The sequence below is a fragment of the Myzus persicae genome, unplaced genomic scaffold (assembly GCF_001856785.1).
Source record: "Myzus persicae strain clone G006 unplaced genomic scaffold, MPER_G0061.0, whole genome shotgun sequence".
NCBI classification, from domain to species: domain Eukaryota; kingdom Metazoa; phylum Arthropoda; class Insecta; order Hemiptera; family Aphididae; genus Myzus; species Myzus persicae.
The window spans coordinates 1-26,650 of NW_019100571.1; the positions used below are offsets into that span (position 1 = coordinate 1).

At 30.2% G+C, this 26,650-nt stretch overlaps 4 protein-coding genes across 4 annotated transcripts; 2 read left to right on the top strand and 2 right to left on the bottom strand.

Moving 5' to 3' along the window:
• Positions 1-612: 612 nt before the first annotated feature.
• LOC111033908 lies at positions 613-2,932 on the bottom strand. The gene is made up of 2 exons (XM_022314857.1): positions 872-2,932; positions 613-812 (listed from the first exon to the last, which is right to left on the bottom strand). Exons 1-2 carry the CDS (start codon positions 2,489-2,491, stop codon positions 714-716), a joined length of 1,719 nt encoding a protein of 572 aa, XP_022170549.1. The 5' UTR covers positions 2,492-2,932; the 3' UTR covers positions 613-713.
• Positions 2,933-8,168: 5,236 nt separating this feature from the next.
• LOC111033876 lies at positions 8,169-10,027 on the top strand. The gene is made up of 4 exons (XM_022314815.1): positions 8,169-8,585; positions 8,654-8,786; positions 8,838-9,192; positions 9,388-10,027. Exons 1-4 carry the CDS (start codon positions 8,169-8,171, stop codon positions 10,025-10,027), a joined length of 1,545 nt encoding a protein of 514 aa, XP_022170507.1.
• A 2,776-nt stretch (positions 10,028-12,803) lies between these two features.
• On the top strand, positions 12,804-13,306 carry LOC111033867. Its single transcript, XM_022314803.1, has 2 exons — positions 12,804-12,891; positions 12,996-13,306. Exons 1-2 carry the CDS (start codon positions 12,804-12,806, stop codon positions 13,304-13,306), a joined length of 399 nt encoding a protein of 132 aa, XP_022170495.1.
• A 10,510-nt stretch (positions 13,307-23,816) lies between these two features.
• Positions 23,817-25,523, bottom strand: LOC111033882. Its single transcript, XM_022314827.1, has one exon. It carries the CDS (start codon positions 25,521-25,523, stop codon positions 23,817-23,819), a length of 1,707 nt encoding a protein of 568 aa, XP_022170519.1.
• Positions 25,524-26,650: the final 1,127 nt, after the last annotated feature.

The window sequence follows — 26,650 nt, forward strand, 5'->3', positions numbered from 1 at the left end:
ATTTAATTTAAATCTTGTAAAATAAAAATATTTACTTTTTCAACTATCAACCTATTTTCAATTGCCTGCTGCAGGTTGCGGTAATGTATAATATAATGTTTCTTCTGCTGAAACGTCGCCATCAATTTTTTCACCTTTGAGCATGGTGGTCTACCGTTTTGTGGCAGGAAAGGCAGGTCATTGTGCTTATCAAGTAAATTTTGGGGGTATGAGACATCAACTTCGTATACTCGCCCTTTGCCTGACGTTGGTGACATCTCACTCAATCCGTTCAAGTTGGATTCAACCCAATTGAAGTCACCGTATGGCATATACTGACTCATAGCCCAGCCATAAATCTTATTACCTGTAAAGTTTGAGATTGAAAAATTAAGAAATAAATGAATAAATAAATATATTTACAGTCCTGGTATATCAACCACGATTTCTCCTTAGTTTCGTCATAGTCTGGGGTCTTTATATTATTCGCTTTGGCATGTCTCATGCTTGCCTGCACTAATCCACCACGAATACCTATGAAAAATATACAAGATTATTATTATACACGCATTTTTTAAAATTATATTTATATACTAACCATTCTCATATCTCATACATTAATAAAATATCGTAATCACTCAACAGCTCCAACTTTTTCCCAATAAACTTCAACATCGCGTCAAAACTTAATCCTGGTGCAGTAAAATAATACGCCGCGTCCAAGTTGTACATCTTTATGTACACATCACGAAAATTTTCAAAGACAACACGTCGATTTTCAAGTACAGATCGCTGTACTCACCTAACGTCATGCAATTGAAGTGGTCCCAGACCTGTAAAACATAATAATTTTAAAATATAGATCTAAATACGCGCACAGCGTATAGCATACCTCCTTGGCGTGATCGAACTCTTCCTCCTTTATCCCCGACTCGGTCAATGTGTTGTAAAAGTCTCTCTTCCTTGGTAAACTCGTCTCGTCCAACCTGCTCCAACTATACGTATACTCATACGGGTACACCCCTTTCCGTGTAACGAGCGGCATATCGTCTCTAGTAAACACTTTAGCTGTTTCACGAAAGTTTTCAAAACCTGGTGTTATCAGATTTTTAGCGAGTGAAGATAGACTCGTTGCCATGAAGCGGAAAGTATCAATGAACCGAATCGAAAATTTGCTTGACACGTATTTGGAAAACGATATAAATTTTTCCTCGCTATTCGGTATCACGGTAATAGCTTCAGTGTCGTGACCAAGTTCTGTCACTATCAGGTGCGCGTCATAGTTGGACAAGTTATGGAAGTAGCACGGTACAAAAACGGGTGTTCGTAGTTTTTGGTTGCATACATTGCAGAGAGCTTGACGGTATTTTCCTGTGAGATGGCAATGGTCGGCTGTCTTACGAAATAGTATCTCCGAGGGAGGGCTGAACTCGATTTCACATAAATTGCAATACGTTGCTGCTTCATGGGCCTGGACGTCATCCGCGGACATGTTTATGGCTATATTGGTCTTAAATAATTTTTCAATCTTTAACGATATATCCGTCACGGTATCAACGAAATGTCTCGCCACATCAGGACGACTCTCACTTCCTCGGTAGATAATTGGTGCTGTTGGTATGTTGTGTTCACTCAATAGCTCCGTCGGTACATCATCACTCGCCTTCACAATGAGACCATATCTCATAGCCTCATGTTTGTGAACAATCTTCATGTTTTTTCCCTTCACCTCGTCCGTCTTAACTAGCAGTGTCTCAAAATCAGCGTAGATGGCAAATGGGTGTCTCTGTGTGTTTTTCCACGCCTCGAATTTCAGACACTCACCCTCCTTAGGCATTTTAGGTAGAATTGGCTTATGCGCCCCGCAAATCAACTTATGCTGCTTCAACGCTTCCTGCCCACTCAGCTTGCGTTTATATATTTGATTGTCGAAGCTGGTGGTAAAGCACCTTTTACAAAATACGACTCTCTCAGTGTGTTTAGTTTTCTGAGCACGTATCAGGCGGGACAAATTGGAGATGTAAACATAATGCGACCAGATTTCGTCTGCTACCAACAGCAGATCAAAGTGGTTGGCTTTCTCCTCATCAACGACACGTAGCGGGTACACCTCGTACGTCGGATATTTACGCGGTGGCTGGAACTTTTTGTCTAATCCATAGACATTCACAGTGACGTTCGGGTTATTATTTTCAAATTTCTTCACGTCAGATATTGGAGTAGGGAATGATAAACCTTCAAAATTATATTTGACCACTTGTTGCCTATAATTTTCCTCAACACGATGTTTATTTGATCCAGTTACGTGCTTCGCCAAAATCGCCCACTTGAAACAATGCTGGTCATTGTTTTGAGGGTTTATTGTAGCTCGTTTTCTATCTATATATGCTGGTAACTTTATGAATGAGGAGGCAGCCATCGGTGTATACTTATATATACCTAACAATAACCCGTCTATGGACTCTAGGGTAAAACCACTTCCGCGTGATTTATACTCCTCTGCCTCTGTCATTAACTTAATATATGCCCTCTCAATTACCTCTGTAATATTACTTTCAATTAAAATTTCTGTTGCTGAGGTCTTGAAAGCCCTATTCTCCGATGAGTTTGCGACGTTAGGTCGGTTGTAGGTCGCCTCGAGCTTCAGATTAAATTTTATCGGCCCTTGCTGAACGCGTGTTTTCAATAATTTTTTCAGCTCGGGCTCGAGAGAGCGGAGAAATTATTGGTAAATCTGTACATTACCGGTATTTTTGGCATAGTACCAAACTATTATCCTATTCGACGATGACGATAATTCCACAAACCCAGAGGTCTTCACCATATCCATGCGTACCCTTTTCGCCCTAGCAGCTGAGGTGGAATTCGCGGTGGAAACACGTTTTCCATTAACCGTTATGGTGTACGAATCTTTAAAAATAAAATATAGCGTCGGATCTTCAAAAAATCTAATTTAATCTACGGTTTATAAATAAAATCGGTGGGTCTTTTAAAAATTAAACTAACCTATATCTTCAAAGTCCTGATTATTCTCTAGTTAAAATAATGTATTCGGATAAAAACTAACCTTGACCAGTATGTGTATTTTCAAATTCATCCAGCGCATCAATACAGAGATCATCGTCATCTTCAGGTATTAATTAAATCATTTTTTTATTCGACAGCATAACATTTTGGTTAGACGGTCCAGCTGGTATGTAAGGGGCATATATTCCAGGAGCTATCTCCACAGGTGTCTGGACGTGAACATTGACTATATAATTAATAATCAGTAAATTAAAAATTGAATTAGAAATAAATAAATAAATCTTAACTGGTGTATTGCATAGTCCAGTATTTTCAGCATTATTCAAAACTTCCACGCACATTTCGTCGTACTCGTCGTTAAAATCCTCATTCACATCTTTAGGCTGTTAGTCTGATGGTTGGCCTGTTGTATTTCGAACGCTACCAACAGCTTGTAAAATAAATATCAAATTGAAATTTTGAAGGAAAAAAAATATTTATTTAAATAAACATACCGTGAATGTTTTTCATATGTCTGCTTAATATATCTCTTCGAGAAAATTTTTTACTACAAATACTACACAATATTTGGTGTCCATCATGAGTTTTCATATGTCTGAGCAAACTGTCTTTGCGTGTAAACGCAGTCACACATTTTTCACAGTTGAACATTACGAAAAAATAAATATAACTTGGTACAGAGAAAAAAATAAGAAAACTTAAGTAAAAAAAATAAGTGCACGACGATTAAAGACGGGGTGAACGATAAAAACACACTAAAATTTATAAAGACGGAGCGAGCGAAAAATACGAGTACACCAGTTAAGGCATCAGACGGACTAAACTGCTACTGATTCCTTAGGTCAGGAGTCTCTATAATAGGTGGGAACATTTTTCAATATTAATGGATTTTGCCGGAATGTGATTGATTGAAAAGTCTACCATAGAGTTCTAAGTATGCAGGTGCAAGCTATATATATATAGCGGCTACTAAGAGTCGGCTAAATCATGGTGCCAAGAGCGAATATGATATTTTATATACAAAAGTTATTAATGTGTGTTATTCACTAATAGGAATTTTAATATCGTTAGTGTGCGACATCCTGTCGACCGGCCGGGCACAATCGCATCCTGGCGACGTATGTTCTTAATTGTTTATCGATGAATTGAATAGGGATATACATTATGAGTCCGCGACATCCTGGCGACCGGTAGGGTACATTAAGCTTTAATTGAAAAAGGATATTCTCCTATTGTCTCTTAATGTCGAAAGTGTCTTTCAATATGAGAATGGTTTTTGCAAGATAGTGTGTGAATATTTACTTGAATACGGATAATATACCTATTATTTGTCAAGGATGTTTATATTTTTGTATATATTATTTTTCTAAAAATATAAGAAGGAACAATACGTTGTTAGAATATTTATTTGATTATGGGATAGTATTTAAATATATATATATATATATACTATATTATTCAATGGGTTAGATTGGAGTTGAGAATGAGGGTATCTCCAGGTTCTAACGCAGAATATTATATTTTTTTTAAATATATGAAAAATGTATGCCACGCATGTGATAACGGATTGAATGTATGATAATATATGATAACATGTGATGACAAAAATATAAGTCACGCACGTACGCGATCGGGGTGATTAATAACTGAAAAAATAAATGATTGATAATATATGATAACATGTGATAACTGATAAGATATGTGATAACAATAACGATGGTAAAATATATGATAACAAATGATAACAATGATAACGGTGGCAAAAGATTACTTTTGTGATAACAATTTATTTGATAACATGTGATAACTGATAACATGTATGTCGTGCACGTAAGCGTGCGGTGGCGGGCGGTGGCGGTGGTTTCAGAACATACGTTTTCATAATACTGGTAAAAATTGAGAAACAAGATCTTAAACAGCACATCAAACGAAAAACACAGAATTGAATAAAAATATAAGATATGATACACTAAATCGATTTCCGGGAATAATTGGAAATAGGTAATAAAGTAGGTACGTTAGGAGATCCCCATTGTTTTTGTGGTCGTAGGCATAGTATTTTACGAGATCCAACATAATAATATGGAAACTGAGCAGCGTAACGAGATCCATTTTTGTTATGAGCTCTAAAAGGGCGGAACTCTCAACGTTTTTCACTAATCTAGTGACGCTGCTCAGTTTTCATATATTGGATCTCGGAACATACTATATATACGACCACACAGTCGTCAAAATGTCAAATAAAATATTCAGAATAGGTAGTATACACAAATACGGGATCTCATACATTCACCAAAATTAAAGTTTTAAGTAGGTAAATAATGATAAATTAATAAAGCCTAAAACCCGATAAAGGTCACTGGCCAGGAGTCACCGTAATGTAGCAATGGCGGTAAAATGCAATTGTCTTCAAGGTTGCATTTTACCGCAACCGCTGCAGTGTGCGGTATAACCAACACCGTTTATAGTATACACATGATAGGTTACGAGATCATAGTTTGGAATTCGATAATGTATGTATGTTTACGCAATTTACGGGTATCATAACTTACGTTAAATACTATTAAAATATCTAATCGAATAAAAATATGATAGGTGCCCAATCAAATATAATTTATAACGCTAGGCGTGTAATATTTTAAATATTCACTTACCTGTTTTAATATTCGAAACCTTTTTTTTTTTTGTTTTTTTGAGGCATAGTTTCTTAGCTGTAAAATAAAAATAACATATATTAAAGACATGAATATTTTCGAACATTTTGCCAGTTTTATTATAAATGTTACTTACTATTTATTTTTCTTCCATATCTTATTGTGTATGGTCTTGGGTTATTAACTTTAGCTAATGCTAATAGATTTGGGTATCGTTTTTGGAAATTCCAAATATATCATCATAATATTTATTCTGATTGCAGAAATAATAGTTATTTTTATTCTCACATCATATTTTGTTTCTGTATTTATAAAATGTAATTATGTGCCAGCAATAGTCTATCGCATATTTCAGTTGTTATACTTGTTATATCCTTACGAGTTCCACTATCTCTTTCATAATATCATTGGTCATTATGGATTAGTATGAGCTAAATGATAATTGATATACGTATGCGTAGGATCTCTTGTCTAACGGCAGGACTATGTTGTATACTGACTTGTATACTGTATAGCCTTATTGCCCGTATAGGTTCAATGACCATGGTATTCTTATTTCTTACAATAGGTAGTCTAGGACTATGGTCTTTGAGGTATTGAAATTATGATGTATGATTGTATGAGTATTTATTAGTAAAGAGGATGTCAGCGCACTATTGTTTTCTCTCTTTGAACCACTCGTAACAAAGACAAAACGCATTAAACGAAAATAATGTTTCTATGTTTTTAAGTAATCTCAGAGTAAAATCACCCATTACAAAAATGAGCGATAATAATATTTTTATTCGACTAAAATAAACAAAATAATGTTATTTGATGAATTCGTTTGAAATGTTTTAATTATTTTCCAGTATACATATATATTGTATGTTGTAACTGAACCAGAGATACCTACTTACTAAAACCTTCAGTGGGGATTGATTACGTTTTAGAGGGGCTTCAGCCCCTATCCCAATATCCATCTATAATCATTACAAAGCAGTTACGCATTTTTGTGATTATTTTAATAAAAATAATTTATTTATATAATTTTTAAATAACAGTAGGTACGTATTATTATGTTGCTATGATCATGTCATTACTCATTAATATTCGTATAGCTATTCAAACTTTTAAGATTTGAACATGTTTACTAACTGTAGTTTGTAGAAAATAATTTTACTGTCCGTAAATACCTGCCTGACCATTATCCATTTTATTTTATAAGCACGTAAATCGTCATCATAGAAAAGTAAGTAAGGTTAAAAGTTATTTTATATTTGTATATTTGTATATTTATTTAATCAACAACAACAACAACAACAATAATAAAATTACAATTTTCGATATGATACAATTTGTGTTGATACCTAATCTCTATAAGCGATGCTTGTGGTGAGATTAGGGAGTCTATAATTAATTAATAATTTTTCTTATTTCTATTTTACATTAATATCTATTTCTATGAAATAATATATTTTTAACATACATTTGTGCATTTATGCGTTTATACACTTATTAATTATATTAATTATAATTATAACTCAGCCTCGTCGTGAATTTGCATGTATAGTTTATTTATTTTATATTTAAATAGATTATTATTATTAATAGTCTTAATATTATTCGGTAACCTATTAAATAATTCAATTCCTCTATTTATGTAAAACATTTTCATTAAAGTAGTATTACATTTAAGTAATTTGAGATTATTATTACATTCATATCTTGTATTATATACATTAAATATTTCATAGTCTTTTTTACTTGCATGTATTTTTATTGTTGATAATTTATTATATAATTTATTTATAGGTAATATTTTAAGTTTTTTAAATAAGGTTTCCGTATTATCAGTATCTAAATAATAATTTCTCATAATTATTCTAACTAAAATTCTATGTGTTATCATTAACTTTATAATTAATAAAGTTTAAATTATATACTCTAGGTAATAATTAACCCCTCAGGGGGGCACTATTTATTTAGTGCTAAGGGCTTAGCGGACCCGGGGCCCCGAGCTAGGGCTGACTTTAATTAGTTGGCCCAAACTGGTCCTCCAGGTTGGGAGTTTGAGCGACGGGCTAACAACCCGTCCTCTTTAAAAAAATACAATTGTTAAGAAACTTCAACTAAAGCCTCGGACTGTGGAAAAAAATGGATCACGAAATGGAAATAGGACCCGGAAAGATTTGGAGTTACGGATTGGAACATGGAATATAAGAACGCTTTTTAAACCAGGCGCACTGAAATGTATGATTGATGAAATTACAAGATATAAAATCCCCATAGTAGCCATATAGGAGGTTCGCAGGCTCAATAGTGGTAGTATACAAAGTGGCAACTCAATAATTTTCTACAGCGGTCTACAAACAGGTAGACATGAGAAGGGAGTCGGTTTTTTGATTGACAAAGCCATGATGAATCAAGTTAAAAAATTTGTGCCAGTGAATGAACGTATTTGCTACATACGAATAACGCAACAGAAACTAGATCTAATAATTTTGAACTGCTATGCACCGACTGAAAATGCAGACGACGAGGAAAAAAAATAGTTTCTATACGTTAGAAGCAACTTTTGACGTTTTGCCTATAAACTGTATAAGGCTAATTGTCGGAGATTTAAATGCTCAAGTTGGCAGAGAAACGTCCTTTGGACAAACGATTGGAAAAGGAAGCTGTCATCTTACGACAAATAATAATGGTCAAAAAATAGTTGACTTTTGTTCTTCAAAAGACCTCATAATTAGCAGCACCTATTTCCCAAGAAAAAACATTTATAAACATACATGGTCTGCCCCAGATGGGAAAACGAAAAGTCAAATTGACCATATCATAATAGACAAGAGGCACAAAACATCAATTCGTAGTATTGGAAGTTACAGAGGAGCTGATGGAGATACTGACCATTTTTTAGTTGTTGCAACGTTTGTATTAAAGCTGTCAGTAAAATGGAGGAGTAAGAAACAAACAGGAAAGAATAACTTGATATAGAAAAAGTTGGGAATCCGAAGGAGATAGACACATACCAAAGAGAAATTTCGGAAAATCTCAGGAAATATAATCTTGCAGAACATGAATCGGATAAAGTTTCACTGTGGTCAAAGACAAAAGAATCTATAACAAAAGCCGCTGAAAGATTACGAGGTAAGTGCACTAAATAAAACGAAAATCATTGGTTTAATCTACAATGCCAAGCTGCTATTAACAAGCGAACTTTAGCTAGACGAAATATGTTGCTGAATCCAACAGAAGAGAACATAAGTGAATACTCTAAACTCAGAACCCTAGCAAACAAGGTGATTAGGCAACAGAAACGCGCAATGGAAAAAAGAGCTATGGAAGATATCGAATATTATAAGAAAGAACCTAGATTGTTTTTTAAGAAGTGCAGATCGATTAAAGAGGGGTTCAAGGCACGTACTAATTCCATCACAGGCATGAATGGTCATATAATATCGGAACCTAGCGAGATCGTAAACAAATTTCAAGAATTTTTTGAAGAACTGTTAAATAACAAAAATTCCCGCACTGGAAATAACAACAATGGAAAGTACGAAGAAATACTATATCACACAGTAGAACCTGAACTGCCAGCACCAAATATCGAGGAAATTGAAATTATTATTAAATCACTAAAGAATAATAAATCTCCAGGGGAAGATAATATAAATTCTGAACTACTAAAAATTGCAGGAAAAGAAATTTTAATTAACATACACCACATTATAGCAAAGATATGAAACAGCAAACAAGTAAAACAGGAATGGTTTTCATCAGTTATCTGCCCTATTTTCAAGAAAGGGGATCCAACTAAAGTTAGCAATTATGGAGGTATATCGCTTTTAGACACAGCGCACAAGGTGCTCTCAATAGCTATCTTACGAAGAATAGAAGCAATAGCAATAGACATTGTAAGAAAATATCAGTGTGGTTTCTTAAAAGGAAGATCTACCAGTGACCACATCTTCACGCTCAGACAAACAATGGAAAAGTATTATGAGTACGACAAAGACCTACACATGATATTTATAGATTTTAAACAAGCGTACGATAGCATCGACAGAGAACAGCTATGGACAGTACTTCAAAATTTTGGTTTGCCCAGGAAACTGGTAAACTTGGTTAAAGGTTGCAATTCCAATACTACATGCAAAGTACGTTTCGTGGGAATGACGTCAGAGAATTTTGAAGTCATGTCAGGCCTGAGAAAAGGGGATGCTCTATCCCCCATTCTTCTTAACATAGCTTTAGAAAAAGTGGTCAGAGATATGCATGAAACGCGAGAAATGGATCTAACTGGTAGCGGCACGTTGTTTGCATATGCTGACGACATTGTCATTCTCGGAGACTCTCAAACTGAAGTAGAAGGAAGTACAAATAAATAAATTAATTATAGTAAAAGAATGGGCCCCAATATAAACGAGAATAAGACAAAGTATATGATCATGAGTAGGCGACCAAGAATATTACAGAATCTCATCGTAGATAAATATGTATGGATATATTAGGGTGTTCCTTAGTTATAGATGATGGGAAAAAAATATCATAAAATGTTTGGTCTCACCCCCTAATATTGTGCCTATATGTATAAAAATGAACTACAAAAAGTTTTGGTTCGATCAGATAAGGTTAACCCGTGCCGACTTGTGATTTAAGTTTGAACTTACTACATTTTTCAATATTTACGAAAATTTTTAACATTTTCATAAATATTTCGTTAACCTTTAGAAATATCGATATTTTAAATATTACATATTTTTAAGTAAATTAAATTTGCTATAACTTTTATTTTATTACATTTTTTCATATCTCCAATGGTTCGTGAAGTATTTCGACTTGACTCCAAAAAAACACAATTTAGGTATTTTTTCATAATTATGAATTATTGTGCGGGCTAAAATAATTGTTACAAAACTCCCATATGAAATTTTCTATAAAGTTATTTTATGTATTTTTGCCTTCATATTATCGCTGGTAATATAACAATCACAATACAAGTATAATGTTCACAATAATAATGTATTAATCTAATCTCTTTTACCTAATTATTTCTCTATATTTCCGTACATAAAAATTAAATATCAATAGATTAGATAGTACCTATTCGTATGGTTAATTATTTTGATATTACGTTTTAATAACAAGATAAGTCTGGTTCTTATTTTGGTACAATTGTACCTTATTATTAATGTTAGTTTGATCGTAATAACTGTATAGTGAAGATCTAACATTTACCGTCGTTTGTCGTTGTATGCTTTCAAATTGATCCCGTTTTTGTATTATTATAAATAAAAAAATGTCAAAAAAACTGAGAAGTGATTATCAAATATTTTTAATCGGGTCTGAAGAGACACAAATTCACGGTTCCAAGCTTCCATCAAACGGTCAAATGCTTTCAGTATTCTTTTACAATATGCGAACTGTTAACATTGTTGTTAGGGAAAGTGCAGCGTTGGCTGTGCGTGAATGTTGTATTTTTTGGAAAAAAGCAAGAATTCCTATTCGAGCGATTCAACATTGCATTGACAAATTAATTAAATTATATAATAAATGGCGCAGTCTCCAAAAAAATTCTACAAAAGTAGGTGAGTCATATAAATTAAAAGAATACGATTTTAAAAATAAATTAAATTTATTATTCGATATTGCTCATTCCGATGCTTTAAAATTAATAAAAATTGACGTTGATAGACAATTTTAATTGAACCAACGTTTGCCCGGGCGTCCAGGATGTCTCTTAGGTAAAGATATTACAGGAACAGTAAAAGAAAATAAGAACGTTCAACGAAAGTTGAATGAATCAAATAGAAAAGATAATTATAATAAAGATCGTCCCTCAACTTCGTCATTAAATTTTATTCAATTTGATAGTACTTCAGAAAATGAGAGTCCAGAAAGTAGTGATTCGTCAGAATTAGAGATGAATATTTCACTAGAAATAGAGCCCCCTCCAGAAAAAAAAAATGCCGAGGAAAAATTAATTTTATTACACCAAAACTAGCCGGAGCTTTAGATAGGTGCCAGTTAAGCATACGGGATGCAGTATATGTTCTTCAAGCTACTTTAGAAGCCTTAAATTTTAATGTTGAGGAATATGTTATAAATCAAACTTCAATACATAGGTGTAGAGAAATATATCGTCGCGAGAGCAGTGAACTAATTAAATTACGATTTAAAGAATCTGCACCTAATTACGTGGTTGTACATTGGGATGGGAAATTATTACCAGACACTAAAATGAGAAATACAACTGTAGAACGACTACCAATTGTGATAACAAGTACGAATATCGAGCAAATTATAAATGTTCCGCAACTTGAGCGGTCGACAGGCAAAGAACAGGCTGCAGCTGTGTGTAATGCATTACAAGAATGGGGATTATGTGATATTGTTCAGGCATTGTGTTTTGATACAACTGCTTCCAATACAGGACGCTTAAATGGAGCATGTATTTTAATTGAACAAAAACTCGGTAAAAAACTATTATATCTTCCTTGTAGGCATCATATTTATGAGCTAATTTTGAGATCTGTTTTTGAAATTAAAATACCAGAAGTTACATCAAGCCCAGCAATTCAATTATTTAAAAATTTTCAAAAAGAATGGTATAAATTAGATATTAACAAATATAACATCGGAATTGAAGATCAGGCATGTGGCGTGGCTTTAGAAAATGTTAAAGAAGATATTCTGAATTTTGTTAAAAGTAAATTAGAAACTAAACAGCCTCGTGAAGATTATCGTGAATTTTTGGAGTTAATATTTATTTTTATTGGCGGTAATTTGGAAAATAAAATTAAAATGCATCCTCCCGGAGCCATGCATCAAGCCCAAAGGATGGCACGAGCAATTTATTGCTTAAAAATATTTTTGTTTAGAAGCCAATACAATATTTCCGACTTAACAAAAAAAGCAATCGGTGAAATTTGTGTTTTTATTATTAAATTTTACGTCAAAGCTTGGTTTACTTGTCCATTGCCAAATAAGTCCCCAAATCAAGACTTACAATTTATAAAAGATATGAAATTATATGAAGTATTTGATAGAGAAATATCTAGAGTATCAATTCAAAAATTATGCAACCATTTGTGGTATTTAACTGAAGAGGCTGCTGCATTATCTTTCTTTGATGATTCTATACCACTAGAGGTAAAGCGTCAGATGGTAAAAGCCTTAAAAAAAAAAGCGACAAAATATCCGGCCAAACGATTGATAATTAAACCAAACCAAATAGATGATAAATTTATTGGTAAGTAAATAAACATTAAGTTTAAAAAATATATTGAATACGTTTAATAATTCATAAAATAAAAAATAAGCAATTAATTATATTTAATATAATAATTTTTACAGAAAAAAATATTGACGCATTTATAACAGAAGAAAGCTTAAAACTATTTTCCCGATTTAACATTGATGACGGATTCTTAAAACATGATCCAACTTTTTGGGAATCTAGTGAAAGTTACATAAATGGTAAAAAAATTATTAATTCATTAAAAATAGTTAACGATACTGCAGAGAGAGCCGTGAAGTTGATGGAAGAATACAATTCTACACTCACATTAGATGAAGAACAAAAACAATTTATACTAAAATGTGTACAAGAACATCGGAAAATTTATCCAGATTGTAAAAAAAGCACCTTACAACAACAATATTAATTTTCATTATTCTATAGAATTTTTTTTTATGATAAAAATATTTCATTTTTTTAATATATATATTATAAAACATTAACATAATTATTAATTATTCTATAACATTGTTTATTATAATTAATCATTACTATGTTGCTCGTATTTCCAAAGATATCGTGTTTTTTTAGAGTCAAATCAATATAATTCACGAACCATTAGAGATATGAAAAAATGTAATAAAATAAAAGTTATAGTAAATTTAATTTACTTTAAAATATGTAGTATTAAAAATATCAATATTTCTAAAGGTTAATGAAATATTTACAAAAATGTCGAAAATTTTCGTAAATATTGAAAAATGTAGTAAGTTCAAACTTAAATCACAAGTCGGCACGGGTTAACCTTATCTGATCGAACCAAAACTTTTAGTAGTTCGTTTTTATACATATAGGCACAAAATTAGGGGGTGAGACCAAACATATTTTAAAATCAAAAATTAAGGAACACCCTAATATATATATATGGATATACATTCGAACAAGTAGAAGATTTTAAATATTTGGGAGTCAATTTGAATAGGAATGATATGCATAACGAAATTAGATTGAGACTAAATACGGCAAATCGTGGCTATTATGCAATGAGTAAGTTATTCAGATCTAAGCTTCATTCCAGAGAAACTAAGAAAAAGCTTTATATTTCCTACTTACGGCCCATAGTAATGTATTGGTGCGAAACGTGGTAAACCACTAAAAGGGACGAGACAAAGCTTTTAATATTTGAAAGAAAGATCCTCAAAAGAATATATGGTCCCATGTATAATACGGAAATAGGGGAGTACGAAAGGAGAACAAATTCAAGGTTGGAAAGAATCTTTAATGGACCAAATATCCAAAAATATCTTGTCTCAAAGAGACTGGAATGGGCTGGTCACATATGGCGAGATAAGGACAGCCAAATGAGACAAGTTATGATATCTAAACCAAATAAAACACGACCCAGAGGAAGACCACGTCAGCGTTAGATGGGCCGGGTAAAAAAAAACTTAATGCAAGTAGATGAAACTGCAATAATTGAGGGTGCAGACAACAGAGACCGATGGAGAGGCATAGTAGAAGCAGCGAAGGGCCGTAATGGCCTGTAGAAGCTAAAAAAAAAAAAGGTAATAATTAATACATAATAGGTAATTCTGTCCATTATAACAGTACAACAAATTTTAGCAGGATAGTACTGTCAGTACGTACCTAGGTACTTAATGGCGTGTTTAAAATAATATCCAACTAGGAAATTATAAACTACACAATACTTATAGTTAAATAGTTTAAATAGAATTTATTATTGAGAACAATTTATTTCGCTACGAGATCCACAGTTTTTGTAATAGAGTATCTATAGGTTAATATCATAATAATTATTTAAATCATTACAAGAAATATAAAACTTAAGGATCTCATAAAATGCAGATATAACTCCAGTACACACAAAACGCGACGTTGCCGCTGACAAGTGAGTATCTCGGATCTCTTAAAAGGCTAACAAAGCAGGCAAGGAAAATACATCAACTAATATTTTAGCCGCCCGCAGATACAACCGAACACACAAGCTATGTAAATAAATATCGTAACGAGATCCGGTAAATTTCTGATCAACTATGATCGTAATGGGCTAAAACACTGTTTTCAGAGAAAAACAACGTTGAGAGTTCCACCCTTTTGGAGCTCACAACGAAATGACTAACTCGTGACGCTGCTCAGTTTCCATATGTTGGATCTCGGAACATACTATATGTATGACCACGAGCGCATATAACAAAGTTTCGGTTGAACTGGGAATCCCTGGTCATTTAATTCGAACTATATTTTAAAGATAAAGAGTAATAGATTGCTATTCATAAAATATTCCCCATTAGATACGTATCAAAGATTATGCTTTTTGGATTATTCATTGTATAATTAAAAACAATTAATAAAAAATGAATATGAATATATTATGACCTGATGGATATTCTTTGGAATATTCATTAAATGAGCTATATCGTAATATATGCTGAATATTCTATATTGAATATTCTTTTCAAAGATTTCTTGAATACACTTAGATTATTATGATTAAAAATAATTGCAAACCATTGTCCACATCGTCCAAAGAATAATTATATCATATTTAAATCTATTATTAATAGAACAAACGAAAAAGACTGACAGACAATCCTATGAATATCCGTTGTTACTTGGGTATTCTTATAATTATTTAATCACTTTAAAAATAACTTACGAGGAACTTTGTATTAAATTTTAAATTATTTTGACTGGGTCAAAAAAATTTTATCGACACTTCAAGAATAAATTTTCAGAAAAATTGAAAATTTTAGTTGTCTATAAATAGCTCAAAAAAATTCAAAATATTTTGCAAATTTAGCCATGTATTAGTTAACACCATTTAAAAAAATTGATTTGGACAAAAACTGGTTTTGCTTTAAAATTCCCATTTTTCCTTCACTTTTTTTTTTTGTTTTTCTCGATTTTTTTGAAAACTTTTGGAAAATGTTTACTTTTGACCTCTATAATGCACCAATAATATACACTTTTAAATCGGAAACCACCTCTAAAGTTTGAAATTGGAGCATTATTTCGACTAGGTTTGCTATACACAGACAGGAAAAAAACACACATCATTGTAAAATCAATTCATTCATCGCTCAGAATCTTTAACAACTAGGTCGTCTAAAAAGCTCTATATCTATGGCTACTCAAAATTTGTAAATAACTGGTTCCTCCAACACTTTTGAATTTTGACCTCCAATACACCAACTGTAGATTCACTTTCCACTAGGAAAAAGTATTAAGGTTAGAAATTAAAGCATTATTTTGGCAACTTATGACATTTACCATATATTTTTAACTTATTTTCAATTTTCAATTATGTATCGATTTTGTAAAATAAATTAATATTGAAATCATTATTATTATTATTATTATTATTAATTACTTTTATTAGATATAGTTGGCGTAAACCATGAGATATGGAAAAAAATTGCTAATGAACTTAGAGTAGATGTGTTAATATTACTCCAGCTTCAATAAGAGTCCATGTTGCTAAAAGAAAATTACAATATTTAGGAGAGGCAAATTGTACAACATTAGCTGATGATAAAAATCAATTTGAATGTGGTAAGCAAATAAAATTAATTATAAAAAGCATTAGGTACGCTGTTAGTTTTGAGTGTTTAGTAGGTTATCCTTATCATAAATCACAGATGATTAATTACTCAATGGTTAACTAAGATCATAGATCTACTTTTAAACATAGTAAAACAATTTCTCAATTTTTGGTTTCAGTTTTAATTTAAATAATTAATTTTATGTTGAAATTCTTAAAAAGACTATACATTTTATCAAATTATATGATAAATGAATAAAAAAACTAATGTTGTTTTATTCATACTAGTACAGCTAATATAAATACATCGTAAATACATACTTAGTAGCGTTGGTAGTTATTTGAATAAAACGTTATTCCACTAAAATATTATTCTTCATTCATTTATTTTGCATAACATTCTTCATTTTGTATTTACTCTTGATGATTATTCATTATTTTAGACTATGACGTATTCATTATAACAAGGGCTGGGATTTTGATGCAAAGGCATCTTTTTTTCTAGTGTTTTGCTGATCCGTAAGTATAAAATGTGTTTTATATGCTTTTTCTCAATTTTGTGTAAAAATTTAGTGCGCGATCAAAATAAGAGGTTTAAAAATAATAATGTTTATTTATTTATTTTCTTCTACAACTTCTTTTTTGTTTTGTTACCTAATAGGGTTGTGATGAATTGTGTTTATCAGGGAGATTTCCGTGTAAAACACTTTAACAAACGGAGTTTAATTAGATTTCAAAAACCGCGAGCTTTAGATGCCACGTGTACACATAAAGTTGATCCATCTGTATTAGTGCGAAACCAAGCCAATACTCTAATGAGAGACGGTAAATTGAATACATATTTTAATTAAATTAAATAATTTGTGGTTTCAATTATTATTAATATATTATGTTAATTATCATATATTTTTAAAATTTGTACTTTATTTATTTTACAATACATACACCAAGTTGTATTTACAAAGAGGTTGTGAGATTTTGGATATTTTACCATACCACTTTCCACCAATACTTAGGGGGAGCACCTATGTGTTGACCCATGGTATGCACAGTGTGCTACTAACTGTATACTTAAGTACATTTAAGTTAATGAATACAATGTTGTGAATAATAATAAGAGAATAGAGGTCACATTTCTAAATACTAATAACAATAAGTAAATAATAATTTGAGAGTTTAATATGATCATGAGTTTTGAATTTTTGAATAATAATTATAGCTTAACGGAATGAATAAATACAGTTTTTCAAGGATAATAATAGTTTACAGATCGCGAGAATAGGCAATTACGGTATGACGTAGATTAATAATTTTGTATTATACGCAAGTAAAATATGATATGATAATAATTTGGTTCATCAAGAAGTGTGAGAGAATAATTTTTTGTGACGGTAAATGGCTTCTGAAATTTTAGTCAAAACATTTAAAATAGTTGTCGATTTATTTTTGTTAATGATTTATTCAATTTTAATTTTTAACATATTTTTTAGGTTTAAGTTTGTTTAATGTTCCATAACATTTTTTTGTAAAAATTGTGTTTCCCTAATTGTATACTCCTGTATTTTTACAGCATAAAATACATTAAAAGGGGTAAGTGTCAACAAATAATAAATACTATACAAATACTGTAAATAGTTTGAATGGGAAAAATATAAAATGCACGAGCCTAAGAAACGTAAAACCAAATTTTAAACGCAACTTGTCAAAAAAAAAAAATAATAATAATAATAATTAAATAAATTTTTTTTTTAATTATTCAGAAGTATTAAGTAGGGTATTTAGTAGGGTATGGTGAAACTCTAAAGCAGACTCTTTAGAGGAGATCCAGAGCAACCGGGAACCCATTTTAAGTGAAGCAAGGAATTTTGGGTCTAAAGAAGTGACAAAATAATGAATGGAGGATTTAATTTAATTTATAATATTCTATTTTTTTAATCATTAATTTCATGACATATCCAGTGTTATTGTTTAGTTAATATTTATTATTCACTTACTCTCTTTATTTTAGTTAATTAGTTGATTATTGAGTTAATTTAAAATACATATTTTGTATAAACATAAACAAACAAAATCTGTTTAATGTGTAAATGTTTTTAAGGTGATGGAGTCCCAGCTCAAATACCTAATATGGGAGCGTTAAGAGTTGCTAAACATAGATCAATTTCTGCTACACGTTATGTTTCTAATCCTATAATTGCGATAATTATAATGAAGTACAGTCAACAGTTGGATAACTCAATTCAAGATATTGGTTTTGACAAATTCTTTGTACACTTTTGGAGTCATTTGCAATTACAAATATATAGACATAATCATAAGAAAAAACAAGTTCCTACCATATCGTTTGATGCTACCGGAGATTGTTGCCAAAAATTGAAAAGGAATGAATTTAAATTAAGTGGATCTATATTTTTATATGAAGGTGTTATGTGTATAAATAATCAAAGCTTTACCGTCATGTCCATGCTTTCAGAGCTGCATGATAATATTTCAATTTCTTCTTGGCTAAAATGATGGTTACGTTGTGGTATAGATCCTCCAAAAATTGCAATTTGTGATCAATCATTAGCTGTAATATCTGCGATAGTGCAAGCATTTACCAGATATTCAACTCATGACCAATATCTTAATGCTTGTTTTTCTCTTGTAATATTAAAAGAAAAAGTACAAGTCCCTGCATGCTTTTTTAAGAAACGATGTGAATCACTTTATTCATCTTGCGTCTCAGTAGAGTGTAGTGAAGAATTCACGATATCTAAACACCAAAGAACTTATAACACGTGGTATGGATTTGCTAGTAATGTGTACTAAGTACTTCTGTTGAGAAAGCTAAACAAATTTTGGAAGCCTTATTTACAATAATTCTAAGTAAGGATGATGGAGATATATTAAACTCGGATCAAAATAACAATCACAATAAATGACAGTTTACTCCTTGTGCTAAAAGTAAGAAATATTTAAAAGACTTAATAAAATGTTCAGATCAATTAGAGGATATATAGAATTTCAAATAATCCTAATGCTGTTACAAAAGTCTATCCTTTTGAGGATGAAAATATTTGTGGTGAAAGTCCTAATAATCTTTTCAATTAGCTATTGCTAATAAAGTTAAAATTGAAATTATTGGAATCGAAGGGTCGACAGACAATGCACAATTTTTGCCGGAACTTGAACCAGTTATAGTGAAAACAATGAAACTTTTTCTAATCTGGTCTGGTATTATGGTTAACATATTTGGTACGGAACAGAAACTGCCTCCTCGAGTAGAATAGAATGTAATTTTAACCATCTAAAAAATAGTGTGTTTAGAAACGAAAATGTACCATTAAGAGTTGATATGTTTTTAGAAAAATTACTCAACTATTATAAAGGTAATCATTTGTTATTACAAGGTCAAGACCAATATCCTCCACAATTTGAATGTACTGATAAAAATAATTATACGAAGCTTAAAATAACTAATGATAAATTGAGTTGTAAATTGAGGGAAAACGTCATACTCCACTACTTAAAAAATAAAAGTACAAAATATTGTGAAGTAATCGATTATGAAAATTTAGAACCTGAAGACGATGACTATCTTAGCGATGATGATGCAAATCAATATAATATATATGGGAAAGAAACTGAAACTGAAAATGAAGAAAACATAAATTATGATGATTTAAGAAACGAAGTCGATGAGCAGCATAGTGATTATAAAGCAAATAAATATAGTATACAGAAGAAAGAAACCGAGAACGAAAATGTAGAAAAGGATGATGATTTCGATGATTTAAACACCGTAAGATATGATAAAAATGATGATAGAAATAATGAGTGTAGATGGTAGAATGACATACACGATGAATATTTTGAAAACCGTGAATATGGATTTTTAATGATAAATGAAAACGAATACATGGTTAGTACATTTAATCTTGATTTAATATTTTGGTATTTACCTTTTCGATTCCAATTCTCGAATGCTTCATCTTCTGGATTAATTTTGCTCAAATTATTTCGTTGGTCTACTTCATTAACACGTTCTGCTCGTTCTTATTTAGTTCATCAACCAGGTTTTGATCTAGTTGAATTGAATAAAACAAGATCTTCAACTTTGATATTTTTATTGAAAAATGGAAATAACCTTTCGAACAGACCAATTTCAGTACCTGGATCGGAAAGATGATTTTAAATAATACATTCGCAGTCGATTCAATAATTTCCAATTTAGCTTCTTCCGCTGCAGACAGCATAAGTTTCATAAATTATTTAGAAGAGATGGAGCATTCAAATTTGACTGCTAAACTTGTTTTACAATTAATTATTCATAAAAACACCAAACAGATTTACTCAACTCGACTATCATTGCTGCTACAGTTCTTCGCTGACAAAACTGAAGCGTTAATTGGTGGTCTACAATGTTTAGATATTACAGACACAGTTAGATTAATGGTTGACAAGCTTTTAAAAGAAATGCCATCATTTAAAACATCTAATAAATGCCAAAATAATTTTTGTCCTGTTCCTCATTTACACCACACTTCTACAAAGTTGTCACTTAACGTTTATAACGGAAGGAATATATAAAAAATACCAAGGCATTATGTGTATATTATGGAAATATTAGGCATTCAGTTATCGAAACAACATCACACATTATAGTTGAACTAAACTCAATTCCTAAAAGTAATTATAATATTATAGGTACATATAAAAAATGTAAAACATATATTGATTTTTTCGATGGTTTTATTTTAGGTTTAGAGAATTCAACAAGCATGACGACATAGAAACTGTTTCATCAAGGTTAGGTTATCATATAAATCAAATCTTCAGTCAATCGAAAACCATTTAATAGTAAAAGAAAAAATATATAAGTTAAGAGGTGTTATCAATTTTCATGGCAGTTACAGAAGTGGTCTTCGATGTGCAGTTGGATACTATACTGCATATTCTTATAAGTCAAATAGGAAATGGGAATTATATGATGACACGAAAATGAAAATACAAAACATAAATCCTTCAAAAAAACTAGATAGTGAAGTTTTAATTTTCACAATTTAAAACAATACATTACCTATTTTATTTTATTTTATATTTTACTTAAACTGTTGAATATTATTTTTTATAATTATTTATAATTTAACAGTGGCATAAAGTGTATATTAATTATGGATTTTTATATCATATAGAAAATTTACAAATGAAGGTTTTTATTGTATGGTTTGGTTTATACTTGATTTTAGGACATAATATGTTATCCTATTAACTCTCATAAAAATAATATCTAAGGTATCTAAGTTAAACAAAAAATATATTAACAAAAATATTTTTAATTTCAAGCGAAGCAAGATATGAACTTGTTTTTTATGTGGCATAGATAATTGTGCCATTTATTTTATACATTTTTAGTTAAAAGTAAAAAAACTGAACTTTTAATGAAATGAAAATCGTTAGAATTAAAATAGCAAACTCAGAAAATAATTAGGAAACTACATCACCTTAATATATTTTCAACCCAAATAAACTTGTTTTTAGTAAAAAAAATTAACTTGTTACATAAATATAAAATATTCTTTAGCAGTGCTAATCAAATGCGTTACGCTAAACCAACACTATCTATTGGAAAATAAATGTCCATAGTTTGAAATTAATTATGTACTTGTCATTAGTTTTCATAATTTTTACCACATAAATAAATAAATAGTATTGGTATCAATATACGTAAGTAGCTAAGGACTTAAAAAATAAATACTTGTAAAATATTAATATTTCATAAATGATAATGTTTTTTTTTTCCTTTTTCGTTATTTAAAAATATAAATATTTAAAAAAAATGCATTTATTTTTTTAGCTTTTTAATTATTTTTAATAAGTATTTTACGGTTCAATTTGTTCATTGAATATAACATTAAAAAATAATATATTAGTTGAAAAACTTCTTTTTTTTTATTAATTACGAGTAGTTTTATTTTTATTTTTAAACTCAGCAACATTTCTTAACATAATATTGGTACATACTTTGTAAACATAGTGAAATTTAACAAATAATAAAAAACAAATTTATAATAGGTATGTAAAATATATAAATTTAAAATTATGGGGGAAAAAATATACTATATGTTCGTATTAAAAAAAATTGCGAAAATACTTTTGATCGAGGACATGGTAGTTTAGATAAAAAATATGTGCGAAAAGTATAATAAGGATTAAAATAATCTACTTAAGAGGACGTTATACCAGTAATATTTAGTGGTAAAAACACGTCTACGAAAAACAAACGAAACGCTATTAAAAAATGATTTTAGAGCAAAATTACTTATTATGAAATTTATGAAGAAAAATATTTAGGAGACAACCTCATTTGCGTTTTTTGAAATATTAATTACACGCATAGAAAACTGAGATCAAATTAACCACTAAAAGTGTCAAAGTTATTCACATTTGAACGTCGTTTTTGAGCTAAGGCTAGTCTGCAGTTGATTTAACATTAATTGGGTTTAAATTTTTTAACACTCGTAGGAACGATTATTGAAATTTTTAAATACTTGTTTTAACACCAAATTATGTTAATGTAACTTCAATCTGTTTTAAAATCAAAATGGACTGTTGTCAAATCAACACCACTATAAGTTAAATTAAATAACTAATAAATGCTTATTTAACTGTAGAAACTACTACACTGGATTTAAAACTAAGTCAATTTAACACTTCCCATGTGTGTTTTTAAAACTATTTTGGTGTAATTCAAAATGTAAATATTGGTTAAATTAACATTAAAATAATTTTATTTTAAATACCAATCTGTATAGTTAGAAATAATACTTTTATTTTCAAAAATATTTCAGTTATAAAAGTTAATTAATCATTAATAAACTAGGTATTTAAAAAATAGGTAGGTTTTATAAGAACTAAGAAGTAAGAAGTAATAATAGTTTAAGAAGAAAATGTGTTTATTATATGCATATTAAATTTACTATATAATATACAATTAGTTATAAATAATTATTACACAATACATGTATATCTTACACTTACTAAAATGACAAAAATTAACTTAAGACAATTATATTTTTTGTGTACACTTCGTAAACATTAGTTAAAAAGAAAAATGTTACAAACAATTCATTTTATTATATACTTAGAGCTATAGCAAATTTACAATTTCCACTATAGCTTATTACATAAAACATTATAAACATTTAAAATTTAATTTATTAATTGCATAAGTACAAATAAACATAATAAACTATACAAATAAAGAAATCAATTAATAATAATGAAAAAAAAAAATATATTATTTGTATATATAAATTATAAATAATGTATACACAACACACAAAATACACAATGTTTAGGTCTAGTTGTAAAAGGTACATAATTAATAAATTTAAAGAGCATACCTTAAAGTGGCATAGCTTTCATTGTTTCCTAAAATACGTGATATTGTAGGTGTAGGATCACATAATTCAGTAACATAGAATCCAACTAAATTAATATTATCTTTAGAGTTACCACCTTCTATTTCATAGGCGTGGAAATGAGAATCATATCCAATAGTACTTAGAGGTTTTAATAAAAAATAAGGAACTTCACGTTCTCCTACAAGCATAAAAACAATTTCACCGAATACACTCCCATCCAGATTGGTTTCCATTACAACTAAAACCTTTTTTGTATAGTATATAGATTTGTACTCCAGCCATGATGCTTTATAGCAATTAGTTTTTAGTTCTTCAGGAAGTTGTGTTATTATTGATTGAGGGAATTCTGAAGAACAATTTATAAGTTTTCCTAAGCCAAGTTTTAAGTTCTTATCACTGAAATTAGTACCTGAAAGTAGACGATTGACCATTTGCAACTGTAATTTATATGAGATAGTGTAACCAAGATTTATTCGACAAGGAATAGCATTTGCTAATGCCTTCAGAGTTTTATGCTTAGCCTCAAAACGCAAACTAGATGTTAAAGTAAATGGTCCATTTTTTCGCAAAATATGACCATAATGAGTGAGCATATGGAATTTAGGTTTTAAAGTACCTTTAGACAAAAATAAATATAATTTGTTATGCTCAGAAACGAGGGAATCTAATAAAAAAGAACTATCTTTTTGTATTTTCCTAGCACAGCATAAGTCAGTAATTTGAAGTAGAAGAAGGTACAGTTTCCAAAACTCTGATGATCTAGGTACCAATTCACCAACCATCAGGCTAAAGTATCTAATTAAGCATAGCATTTCTGAAGCTGACATTACTATACTACCTTTTTTGATATTGGTCTCGCGGATTGATGGAGGTACATTTTTTCGTTCTGTAGTACCATAATTAAATAAACATATTCGGTTATTTAACTCATTCCATGTAAAACATCCTTGATCGATAAGACCTGAAATTATTAGTGCCATATCGTACCGTGCAACACCTTCAGGTATGTCATGCATAAAATCACAAACTAAATTTTCAGTAACATGAAAGTGCTGAATTTTATGAAAGATACATTGTTCATGAACACCAGTTTCATGTACATTTTTAAGTTGAACATCAGACTCATAATTAATTGCATCTCTAAGTGAAAGATTTGATTGACGACACATTTGTTGGAGTTCTTGTTTGGGGGACCTACATATCCGACAGTAAAAATTAGCAGAAAAACTCTCAACAAAGCCTAAAATGGAATTTAAACCCAAATTATCCCCTAAAACTAAACCTAGAGAAAAATAAATTTTAATTTCTTTACCATCAATACAAATCATAATACCCTCTTCTTGCAAACTTACTAATTCTTTAATTAGAGCTGAAAACATTTGTTTATTGGGAATAGATTGATATCCTCTATCTTGTGTATGAAATAAAAAGGCAGGAAATATATTATCTAGTGAAGATAAGTATTCTGGGGGGAGTCCAGCAACTGTGTAATAAACGCAACCCATTTTGTGAATACCAGAGTGAGATCCAAGAGGATTTCCCATTTCCACGTCATCATAATAAAGAAAAATAGGGAACACAAACTGTTTTTTAAACTTGGATCTCATATTCTTCCATGTTGAACCATCTAAAAATGAAGATAGCACCTCTTTATTGTTTGAAGAATCATCCATATATTGGTTAACTAATTTAAAGACATTAGGTAATTCAAAAAAATATTTAAGGTTTTTTTTCATGGATAGAAGATGAGCTTGCACTGGTACCATTAAAATTTTATCATGACCTTCAACAGTTTTTTTTTCTTTTATATAGCCAACAACAATTGTGTCTGGTTTAAAGAAAACATTATGTTTCAACAAGGTTTTAGTTCTGAAATATTCAGTTTTGACACTAGAAAATGAATTTTCTACAGTTTCAAACATATTTTCAATTTCTGAATATTTTGAAGAGTTCAATTGCCTCATAACTAATAAAACTTCCTTTTTAATACATACAATTAAATCACTAGAAAACAAGTTTATAATTCCTTCAATTATTTCTTGTAGTAATGATCCACTTACATTAGATTTAGTCATTAAATTTGCAACAAAACTTAATACAATTTTTTCAACCTTTTTTTTAAACGGTGGTAAATTTATTAGTTCAGTATCATGACTGTCATCAGAAGAAACTAGTTCATTCAATAGAACTGATTGCTCAGATAACTCATAATTTTGATGAGTAGTATAAGTATTAAAACTATCCAAATTATGAGATGTTGTATAGTTTATATTATTATTTGATTCTGAATTAGTGAATTGAGAAAAATGATTTTTATCATTTCCCTGATTTTTGACATGTGATCTATTTAAATGCTGTCGGAATTTGTGTAAACCTCGAAAATCACGGTAACAAAAAGGTTGTTTACAATAATAGTAAGATTCTTTACCCAAGGAATGAAGAATTTTTAAATGATAAATTAATTGAGGTATACTTCTTAGTTTCAAGTTACAAAGAAAGCAAATATAATTCATAATTATATATTAAATTTACTCAAATAATATTAATAGTGTTAATAATTATTGAGTATTTAAAATTTCAAACTTATTTGAGATAGAAGAAGTTATGGAAGATATCTGGTCATATTCAGTCTTAATTCCATAAATCTGATGTTGAAGAAAAATCCAAGACTCGTAACATTCACGAGGATATGCACTGGACGGGCCGGGAACGAAACAATAATAGGCCGTGACGCCCGGTCACCAAACTACTTCGCACGCTCACTCACACACCGACCGACCTGTGTATGTGTGTATACGCG